This window comes from Triticum dicoccoides, chromosome 5A, assembly GCF_002162155.2.
Source record: "Triticum dicoccoides isolate Atlit2015 ecotype Zavitan chromosome 5A, WEW_v2.0, whole genome shotgun sequence".
NCBI lineage: Eukaryota > Viridiplantae > Streptophyta > Magnoliopsida > Poales > Poaceae > Triticum > Triticum dicoccoides.
Window position 1 is genome coordinate 668022217 of NC_041388.1, and position 11788 is coordinate 668034004.

At 53.9% G+C, this 11788-nt stretch overlaps 1 protein-coding gene across 1 annotated transcript; it reads left to right on the forward strand.

Moving 5' to 3' along the window:
- Positions 1-6693: 6693 nt before the first annotated feature.
- LOC119303955 (beta-carotene 3-hydroxylase, chloroplastic-like) lies at positions 6694-8665 on the forward strand. Its single transcript, XM_037581114.1, has 6 exons — positions 6694-7299; positions 7410-7469; positions 7596-7802; positions 7908-8033; positions 8114-8170; positions 8290-8665. Exons 1-6 carry the CDS (start codon positions 6955-6957, stop codon positions 8377-8379), a joined length of 885 nt encoding a protein of 294 aa, XP_037437011.1. The 5' UTR covers positions 6694-6954; the 3' UTR covers positions 8380-8665.
- The last annotated feature ends 3123 nt before the right edge of the window (positions 8666-11788 follow it).

Here is an 11788-nt window from a genome sequence, read left to right on the forward strand (position 1 = left end):
TGACATTAGAAAAGCTTTAGCAAAGGAACTACGCGATCTTGTGCTAGGCTTAGGATTGGGTCTTGTCCATCACATCATTCTCCTAATGATTTGATCCCGTTATCAACGACATCCAATGTTCATGGTCAGGAAACCGTAACCATCTATTGATCAACGAGCTAGTCAACTAGAGGCTTACTAGGGACATGGTGTTGTCTATGTATCCACACATGTATCTGAGTTTCCTATCAATACAATTCTAGCATGGATAATAAACGATTATCATGAACAAGTAAATATAATAATAACCAATTTATTATTGCCTCTAGGGCATATTTCCAACATACGTATTCCCGTAACTCTCCGATACTCCGAAATATACCCGAATCACTCGGAACCTTTCCGATGTCCGAATATAGTCGTCCAATATATCGATCTTTACGTCTCAACCATTTTGAGACTCCTTGTCATGTGCCCGATCTCATCCGGGACTCCGAACTCCTTCGGTAAATCAAAACTCATAAACTCATAATATAACTGTCATCGAAACCTTAAGCGTGCGGACCCTACGGATTCGAGAACAATGTAGACATGACCGAGACACGTCTCCAGTCAATAACCAATGGCGGAACCTAGATGCTCATATTGGCTCCCACATATTCTACGAAGATCTTTATCGGTCAGACCGCATAACAACATACGTTGTTCCCTTTGTCATCGGTATGTTACTTGCCCGAGATTCGATCATCGGTATCTCAATACCTAGTTCAATCTCGTTACCGGCAAGTCTCTTTACTCGTTCCGTAATACATCATCCTGCAACTAACTCATTAGTTGCAATGCTTGCAAGGCTTAAGTGATGTGCATTATCGAGAGGGCCCATAGATACCTCTCCGACAATCGGAGTGACAAATCCTAATCTCGAAATACGCCAACCCAACAAGTACCTTCGAAGACACCTGTAGAGCACCTTTATAATCACCCAGTTACGTTGTGATGTTTGGTGGCACACAAAGTGTTCCTCCGGTAAACGGGAGTTGCATAATCTCATAGTCATAGGAATATGTATAAGTCATGAAGAAAGCAATGGCAACAAACTAAATGATCAAGTGCTATGCTAACGGAATGGGTCAAGTTAATCACATCATTCTCCTAATGATGTGATCCCGTTAATCAAATGACAACTCATGTCTATGGTTAGGAAACATAACCATCTTTGATCAACGAGCTAGTCAAGTAGAGGCATACTAGTGACACTCTGTTTGTCTATGTATTCACACATGTATTATATTTCCGGTTAATACAATTCTAGCATGAATAATAAACATTTATCATGATATAAGGAAATAAATAATAGATTTATTATTGCCTCTAGGGCATATTTCCTTCATCATATATATTCAACCCTATCCACACTTCAGAGGAACCTCAATTCGCACTCCACTCCCATAGTACCGAAACTACTCTCCGGCAAACTCCAGCGTACTCCTTCATGGCAGACACTGGATCCGACCACGAGATGTTCGAATCCAAGGACTGGGACCTCATCCCTCGCATTCCCGAGGAGTAGATGGACGCCCGCGCTGCTCTCTGGCGCCCCCGGAAGGAGTGCACCTGCCCATGATCTTCATCGGTCCGGCGGGAATCCATTGCCTCTGCTAAAATGACGCGAGAATCCATCGAGGCCAGTGGATTACGACACGTGATCGCCGCCTCGGCGGAAGCGGTGACCACCGCATGGCAAAGCAACCCTGATGTGCCAACGAAATCATTTATGTAAAATAGAGGCCATATATGCCTCAATGGTTCACGCGAAAAGGGAGTGGGGCGACTTTGGCAGCCCACATGGTGAAATTGCACGCCGACATGGGCAGGAGGAGGAAACCCTCCATGCCCGCATCGGCGAGAAGTGGTGAAGGAGGGCGGTCCATGCCGTGGCAAACGAAAGAAGGCAAGGGCATATACAAGGGCGACTATGGAGAACTTTTTCCATTATAGTTTCATTGTAGTTAGGTACATGCCAATTTTTGGTAGTTTGATGATATGTGTTTAGCTACTTATGTTTAACGTTGCATCAGACTAACATGAATTCGGCGATTTTTTATGGATCCGGTTGTAGACACGTACTTTCAATGTATGTTCAGTCATTGTTCGTCGACGCATTCACGAGACATATAGAGGCCGGATTAGACAACTCTGTTGTAGATGCTCTTGCTAGCCACGTTTGCATGTCTCATTAGAGCATCTACAGCCGGACTTGGCAAATTCGCCCCCTCAGACGACCACAGACGCGCCCGGGCACGCCCGAATCCGGACTCTCAAATCCATGCAAATACATGCGCGTCAATCATGCAACACAATGTCTCACGTAAATAGCTAGTGTTCATATCAAGCATACATAGCGCTTACATAAAATTTATTTGAAGTGGCAAACTCCAACATTGCCTCCTTGATTGTCATTGTGGATCCACATGTGCTCCACAAGATCATTGAGTAGCTGCGTGTGCACCTGCTGATCTTGAAGATTCTGATGCATCTGCAGAAAGTTCATAAAATGATCCGCATCTTAATCTTTCGGGATTTCAACCTGTTCTCCGGGTGCTTCGAAATCATGGGTTTGAGCTACACCATCACCCTCATCCTCGACAATTATATTGTGCAGAATAACACAACATGTCATCAGGTGCCACAAAGTTTCTGATTCCCACATCATTACAGCGCTTCGTACAATTCCCCAATGAGTCTGAAGCACACCAAATGCCCTTTTCACGTCCTTCCTAGCCGCTTCCTGCATTGTTGCAAAGTGGCTCTGTTTATTGCCACACAGCTCGGATATGGTCTTCACAAACGCCGCCCACTGAGGATAGATACCATCGACAAGATAGCACCCCATGTTGTAGCCCCGGCCGTTGACGGTGTAGTTGCACGGCGGTGATTCCCCATTGCAAAGCCTCCTGGACACCGAAGATCTTTGAAGCACGTTGATGTCGTTGTGAGAACCGGGCATTACAAAAAAAGCATGCCAAATCCACAAGTCATGTGATGCCACCGCTTCTAGTATGATGGTGGCCTCTCTGTGACCTTGATACATTCCCGCAGACCTTTGGGGCAATTTTTCTATTGCCAATGGATGCAATCAATTGATCCGAGCATTCCTGGAAACCCCCTTGCCTCTCCAATAGCCAACAGCTTCCCTGTGTCCTAAACATTTGGTTCTCAGAGATACTCCGGTCCAAACACCTCAACCACGGCGCGGGCAAATTTGACAGTAGTCTTCAGGCACGCGCTCTCCCCCATCTTGACCATCTCACAAACGACGTCTACAACAGTATCATGTGCAAGCATCCTCAGAGTAGCCGTGCACTTCTGCTTGGCCGAGAAAAAGAGTTGGCCGCGGCAATCCCTTCTCAGCTTGAAGTAGTTATCGTGTGCCACCACTCCCTCCACAGTGCGCAAAAACAATGGTTTTCGCATGCGAAAACGGCGACGAAATCATGGATCATCCAATAAAGCAGGTGTGGGAGCAAAGTAGTCATTGTGCAGTAGCTTTGCTCCGGACACCCTGTCCCGGTTGATCACTCTTCTCCCTTTGATTGAGCCCTTGAAGTTGAGAATATGCTTCACTTGCCGGTCCATTTCGTCTTGCATGCTCATGAGCATGATCATGTCCACTTCTTCATCCGAATCCGACGAATTCAAGAACTCATCTTGAATCATTTGGTCAAGCTCCGTCGGTCCATACTCATCGTCCGACGAAGCATCGAAATCCATCATTTACCTAACAAAATTACAATAATTCCGGGCGGTCAATGTGTCGAACACATCAAGCACAAGGCGGAGCCGGAGAGTAGCTGGACGTACCACGGTGGCGTCCGGGCCGGCGACGACGTCCCCCGCGGTGAGGACGGGAGCGCTCTTCCGAAGCTGGTGACGGAGAGCCTAGGAACGGCTGCGGAGCAGGCGTGGTGGCAGAGCTGCGAGCTGCACGGCGTGAAGGAGGAAGAAGAGAGGAGAGAACAAATGGATCTGACAGCTCGGGGGTGGATTTGGTGCAATTTGGGATGAGGTTGGGCTGTCGGGTCGGACGTGTCGGGCGTGCCTAGACGCCCCATATTTGGCCTGTATATAAAGGTGCCGATCAGCCTGGGCATGTGAGGGCTGTTTGAGGGACCCATCTAGGTCAAAAAAATCGTGTCCAGTGACTGGATGATCTGCCCAAATGTATGAGACGGATTTGAGAGGTCTGGTTATAGAGGCTCCTGATCCTGTGGGCAGACGCGTGATCGAGTCGGCGGAATAATCAAATGATCGACGTGGTTACTGCTGAAGTACCTTCGACCCATTAAAAGACAGAGAATTTGCCCTGTTGCTTTTACGGAGAGAAAGACAAAATTATGTTGACTCGACATTTCGACCTCGTCACTAGATTTTTTTCGAGGGAGACCTCGTCACTATAGATTTGACGGAGCACGCGCGGTTGAAGGCGAAGAAAAAACTGAAAGAAAAAAAACTTTTTTTAAAGTGGAAAACCGAAAGAAAGCTCGTTGGACGTCGCCAGCGTCACCGTCGCTGGACGGGCCGAAGCTGCGGATCTCAATCCGGTAGCACACGACGCTACGAAGGGACGAGCCTTGGTTGGACAAAAATACGGAGACAAGCGCGGCAGTAGTGAAGAGAAGCTACGGCGGGCACGGGCACACGTCGGCGGGAACATCCGGCCGCCTGGGCGCGCGGGTACGTACGTGCCCCGCCGTCGCCCCCACGTGGTGCGGCGCCACAGGCCACGTGCGTGCGCTGTCCTTTTCCTCGGCTTCCCTCGCCGCCGGGCTACCGGCCCCGGCCTCACCACACGCCCCGCGGCGGCCAATGAACTGAACCTGCCCCTTTTCGCCACAGTGCTTCCATTCATTTGCCCCGTCCCACTCCCTTCCCTGATACGGAGTACTACATGCCGTAAGAGGAACTCCAACGCGGCGCTCAAATGAACGCGCGTTTTGCCTGTTTTTTGTTTATTTGGATTGATCGAACAGTTAGACGGGTCCGTTTTTTGATTTGGATTGCCTGATGCGTCCAATGAAAAGCAAATCTATATTTGCCCGCTTCCAAAGAAAAAATCCATTCATTCCGTTTCTAAATATAAGTTTTTTAGAGATTTAAATGGACTACAACATATGAATGTATGTAGACATATTTTAAAGTGTAGATTCACTCATTTTGCTTTGTATGTAGTCATTTATTGAGATATCTACAAAGACTTATATTTAAGAACGGAGGGAGTATATGATAAACACGTGATCGAAATAAACTTAATAAAACATAATTAAACACGGTCAACCGCTGATCAAAGTCCACTAAAACATTAATTAAACAATGAGAAACTCCGACCGCTGCCCTAGGCGTCTGCCTTACCCTTGCCGTCGTCGTCGCCAGTGACGTTGATGAAAACGTGAGACGACCCACCCCATCCGAACATGCTTGATAGGCTGCTAGGGCATCCTCCTCTGGCGTCTGCAGGCGCCCTCCTTCTCCTCCTCAAGGCATAATGCCTCCTCGTCCCAGTGCGGCTCCTCCTCCCGGCGCATCTGCCACTCGCCGTCGGCCTCCTCCTCGGCAAGCCAATGCACCTTCCAACGCTCAAGGTGGGGCGCCTCCTCCTCTAGCGTCGCGGCGTAGTGGACGGGAGACACGCTCACCCACTTGCGAAACTCGTTGGTCCACTCGCTCCTCCTTATGCGCTGCTCCGGTGTAAGGAGCTCGCGACATCGACGACCCTCCTCAGCATGCACCCGCGCCGAGCGCGGCACCGCCGGAATGGGGATCTGCTGCGGGTCCAGATGCCACCCATGCGGCAGGTTGACATCCGGATACTGTAGGGGTCGACGGTACTACCAGTGCCACCGCGCCTGGTGGACCGGTATACACAGCCGCTCCCGCAGTGGCGAGCCGCGTCTAGCCGGTGGAGGAAGAAGCGCACGGAAAGAGCTCGTATCAGAGCTGAACCTCCCCTTTCCCTTTCCGCCGAAGAAGCCCATGGTTGGTGGCTGGCTGGTTAGGATTTTTTTGGTCACCGGCGAGGAAGCAAGCGTGGCCAGATGTGGACGGGAAGATGAAAGTGGAGAAGGCCGGCCCCACCACACGCTTCCATTAAAAAAGACGGGCACGCGGCCCTTCTACACACTGTCAGTCGGGCCCGAAGTAGGTGCCGTCGTTAAATACGACTGCAGGTGGTTGTTGATCGGTGGACAATGAGGGGACGTGTGGCGCATTCGCTTCCTGTCCGCGCCGACGCATTTGAGTCCTAAATTTGAGGCTGAAATGCGTCGGTGCGGACACGAAACAGACGCGTTTTTGATTTAGGTCGGTGTGTTGGGCCTGTGTTTTTTTCCATGACGATTCAAACGGACATGTGTGCGGCTGAAATGAGTCGCGTCCGTTTCGTGTCCAGCCGACACATTTAAGGTCCAAATTTAAGCTTGAAATGCCTCGGCACAGACACAAAACAGATGCATTTTGGTTTTAGATCGACGCGTTGAGCCGATATTTTTGTCCACGACGATCTAAACAGACATGTGCGGACGAAATGTGTCGCCCTCTTGAAGTTTGCTCTAATGGGCAGGAGTAGGCCCCGTCCCGTTCCGTTCCGTGTAACTTTTGTTCGTACTCTTGTGTGTGTGCTATAAAAACCGCGGCCCTTCAGGCGCAGCAGCCGCGCTCCTCCGTTTACCCACAAGTTGACCCCCATCCGGTCACTGCGACGACGCCCGTCGCCCCGTCCCCGGCCCACGCGCGCCTCTCGTTCCCAGAGCCCGAGGCGGACCACACAACCAAGACGAAGCCAGCGCGCGCGCTGCCGCCCGGCCCGACGCCACCAGCCTACGAGCGAGCCACCGCCATTCCCGGCTCGCAAAACCCAACACCGTCTGACCACCACTCCCCCGTTCGCCGCCAGTGATTCCCCCCGAGCCGTCCGATCTCATGGCCGTCGCGAGGCTGGTGGCCGCGCCATTCCCCCTCGCCGCCGCCCGCGCCCGCGGCCCGCGGGCGCGGCTGCTGTTCGCGCCGCTCTCTGCGCTCCCCCGTCGCGCGGCCGCGCCCGCCATGCGCGTGGCGTCGGACGGCAACGGCGGCGGCCTTGTCCCCGCCCGCCCGGGCCAGGAGGCGGAGGACGCCGCGGCGACGGCGCGGGGCGCGGTGTCGGAGCGCGCGGCGAGGAAGGAGTCGGAGCGGCGGACGTACCTGGTGGCCGCGCTCATGTCCAGCCTCGGCATCACCTCCATGGCCGCCGCCGCCGTCTACTACCGATTCGCCTGGCAAATGGAGGTACCCTTTCCTCCCTTCTCGTCCGGCAGCCCGTATCCATGGCAATTCCCCTTCCAATTTCCGCTCCTTTACCGTCTCGTCCGTTCACACGCCTTTCCTTTCACCGCCAGGGCGGCGAGATTCCGGTGACGGAGATGCTGGGCACCTTGGCACTCTCCGTGGGCGCGGCGGTGAGCACTGACTTTACTTACACGTGACACACGGCGCACCCACCCGCACACTAGCAGCCAGTAGCAGTGAACAGAATTCGTCGTGTCGACGTGCATTTGCGTTGAAAAAGCGTATGGCGCGCGCAGGTGGGGATGGAGTTCTGGGCGCGGTGGGCGCACCGCGCGCTGTGGCACGCGTCGCTGTGGGACATGCACGAGTCGCACCACCTCCCCCGCGACGGGCCCTTCGAGCTCAACGACGTGTTCGCCATCGTCAACGCCGTCCCCGCCATGGCCCTCCTCGCCTTCGGCTTCTTCAACCGCGGCCTCCTCCCCGGCCTCTGCTTCGGCGCCGTGAGTACCCCTCCCCTCCCCTTCACCTATCAACCGGCGTGAAGCCAGAATACGAACAAACTTTGCGCGTATCTCGGCCAGCGCTGACGGGTCGGTGTCCTACAGGGTCTGGGGATCACGCTGTTCGGGATGGCCTACATGTTCGTCCACGACGGCCTGGTGCACCGCCGCTTCCCCGTGGGCCCCATCGAGAACGTGCCCTACTTCCGGCGAGTCGCCGCCGCGCACCAGGTTCGCCCCTCTTGTGCACCCAACCCAACCAACCGTATCCGAGTTTCAGTTCTCAACTCTGACCCTTTTATGCTCTGCAGATCCATCACATGGACAAGTTCGACAGCGTGCCATACGGGCTCTTCCTCGGCCCCAAGGTAAGCAGCAGATCAGCCGCTCTGGTGTCTGGTCTAATGTTGTCGATCCATGGCAGGATTAATTAGCATGGAAACTGGGTTCGATCGGTCGCTCACGGTTGGTGGTTTTGCGACTGCAGGAGCTGGAGGAGGTGGGAGGGACGGAGGAGCTGGAGAAGGAGGTGCAGAGGAGGATCAAGAGGAGGCAGAGATCAGACGCCAGGCAATGAGGATTATTTATATGCCACCGACTTACCCTTTTTCTTTTCTTGTTTCTGATAATACTACTCCATATGCCTTGCGATGTGCATGCGGATTTATTTTCTCTTCTTCTGATCGCGGATTAGGATTTGGTGTCGCTAGTTTTAGCAGCGCACTTGTATTAGAAAATGCTGTGCTGGTAGTATTATGTCTAGTGCTAGTAGTAGTACCGTGGCTCTTATTTTTACATCTTTCTGTATCGTGCCGCTGACTGTAGCGAGACAGTACTATAAGTATAAAGTATATTTTTTCTGAGGGGAGACGGTAATATGAGTAGTACGTAGTAGTACATAAGGTTGTGTATTATTGCGTGCCAGCATGAGTGAGTGCGCCATTTAACGGATCCACGTGGGTGGCCCAGACCAGACCAGACCAGACCAGACCAAGACTCGTCCTGGCAGCCGCTGCTGGGGCTCACGGCAGGTAAGAGCATCTCCAACAGGCGCCGGACGCGCCGCGCGCATCGCCTGGTTTGTCACGGCGCGCAGCGATGGCTCCAGCAGCCGCGTTAAAACGTAGTGCGCGCGCCGTTCCAGCAGCGCGCTAAAAATGCAGCGCGTGTGACAATATTTTCGAAAGCATAATAAGATAAATTGCATAGATAAAAAATAAAGATAAACGATACAAAGGTATTTTACATCGGTGCAACTAGATAGATAGTTCGAAAACATAGATAGATAGAACTACGGTGCAAGTAGATAGAAACTACTACGGCATACTAGATAGAAACTACTCCAAATCGCTACCATCATCATCACCATCATCATTCTCGTCGGTGTTGTCCGAGGTATCGAGCCAAATGTCGTCCCAACGTTCATCGTCTGACGTGAAGATCGACTTCCCACCTGCTGAAACGATGTCGCACTGCGCATTCGCCAATGCCTTTCGTCGACGCCGGTCCGCCCGCTCCGCGCGGCGCCTTGCCGTCCTCTCCGCCCAGTAGGCACGCTCGTCGGCGGCGTCTTCCGGGTGGCGACGGCGCCACTCCGCCATGGCTCGCTCGTCCTCCTCGGTGATGAGGAGGCGGCGGCAGCGCCAAGCGTGGTCGGCACGGTCCATGTCGGTGATGAGACGCGGCGGAGGGGCGACGCGTTGCGCCTGCTCGCGCGTGAAGACGTCCCGAAAGTTCATCTCCGTCCGGGGCCTATCCAACCGCCACGCCGCCGCCTCGTACGCGCGGGCCGCCTCGTACGCGCTCCGGAACGACCCGAGACCGAGCCGGACGTCGCCGGACCGGATCTTGGCGGAGTACCAGCCGTTGGGGCGCTCGCGGACGCCGCGGTAGCCCGACGAACCCCGGCGGCGCGGCGGCATGGTGGCGCGGTGGTGGCGCGGAAAGCGGCGAAGCGGCGAGGTTGTGAGGGGAGGGCGCGTGGCTGTGTCTGTGCGCGTGACGAGCGCGGCATTTTATAGGCACGCGCGAAGCGGCGCCAAATCTACCGCGCCGCGTGCCGCTTTCTCCCGCGCGCGTAAACGCTTCCCGCGCGCGGTAACTTTTCGCCACCGCTGGAGCGCGCGGAACCAGCCGGCGCGCGCTAAACCCAAATTTTACCGTACGGGCGCGTCTTTTGCAGCACCTGTTGGAGATGCTCTAATACGGTTACCAGCCATTTTCCGATGGAACACCGGAACATGCGACGCTTAACGTGCAGACCGGGCCGATGACACGATGGTGATACTGTTTGTCCCTGGAGAAATAGATAGTTAAAAAATATCAGGGAACTTCGCTGGGGCCTTTTCAGATTCTCCGTTTCAATGACCGGCACCGGGTCTGCATGTTGCCGGCCGGTCGGTCGTTGCCTGGGGCTGGGGCTGGGGGTGCGCATGTGGCCGGGATCCTCGCGATACGCTGGCCAGTGCGCCGGTGGCCCTCCCGCGTGCTGCGGCTGCCTGCCGAGGGGTCAACGCATGTGATAAACTCTGTTTTTTTTACGAAATGGGTTTCCCTTTCCAGCCCCATTTTATTTTATTATTAGAACGAGACCCAAAGCAGCTGAATCAACATTTTATCCACAAAAGGTTGATTTCATTAGCTAAAAAAATGAAGAATTTAGATAGATGCAAACTGTCGGATTCGGGGTTCCGCAGACCCTTGAGAGGTTCGAACCCTACGGTGTGTGCGAAGATCTCGTCCTCCCTAGTCTGCCCGCTCAACCAATGCACGGCCTAGCTGGTCGAACCCAACGAACAAGAGACACAGTAGTTTATCCTGGTTCGGGCCTCCTTGCGGTGTAATATCCTACTCCAGCTTTATGGTGGATTGTCTCGAGGGGCTGAGGATGAACTAGTATAGTGATAAAACAACCTCAGGAGGTGAGGTGTTCTTGAGCTCGATGAGCTGGTGGATGAGAGGATGATCTGAACCCTCCCATCCCTCCCTCCCTCCCTCCCTCTCTCTCTCTCTCTCTCTCTCTCTCTCTCTCTCTCTCTCTCTCTGAATGATCCCCCTCTCTCTTTTCATGGTGGTGGCTAAGTCCTATTTATAGTGGCATCGGTCCTCTCCCCAAATGTAGGCGGGAAGGGATCCCACAAAGACCAAATTCGAAGGGGAACAACTAGTACAAGTTATCCTGACAAAAGTAGTCTTTGCCTGCAAAAGCCTTTGGTGGTGACATCGCGGTGGGCTCTGTGATGACCTCCGTCCTGCCGTCCTGACGGTCTTGGTCTTGTTGCACCGATATGGAAACCTTTGGTTGATTCCTTGGGACCCCGCGCCTGCCTCCTTAGCACCAAAGAGAAAACTGGTACACTGCGTCCGCTGGCGCCCGCCTGGCCTTGGTCGTCATGGCTCATGTCATATGAACCTCGCGAGGTGCACCTTGCATTGATATCTCCGCTCCTCGGGAGCCAGCCTGGGGAGGCTGCCCCCCAGGGAGGTCTTGGTGTCATCCGCCTCGCATGCAGGCAAGTCTGGGTACCCCCGATCCCAAGACACCGATAGTAGCCCCCAGGCCCAAGGCGCGCTCGAACTTGGCTTCGGGGCGAAGCCAAGGGGCAAGTGCAGAGCACCGCGGGCCCTAACCGCCTGCGGCCTCGGTCGATGTGTGGTGATTGATGGGACGTGTGCGCCTCCGCTTCCCCACGCTGTCTCGGCAACCGTGCTTGCCTGGTAAAAAGGCTGGCGCCCGCTGCACAGCTTTCATTGCCTTCCCTTCGTCTTATTCCAGATCCCCTTTCTCCTTTCGCTCAGAAAACCTCCAGATCCGCCAATCTCATTCCAAATCAGCGACCGATGGCCACCGATAAGGCTGGATCCTCCGCCGCGGCCGGTCGTCAAGCCTCCTGGTTTGAGCCAGCCTTGAGCGTGTCCACTCTCGCCGAGGAGAAGCACCTCGCCACCGTGCTCCAGGTGACGACCGACAGTAGCAATGAAGGGGG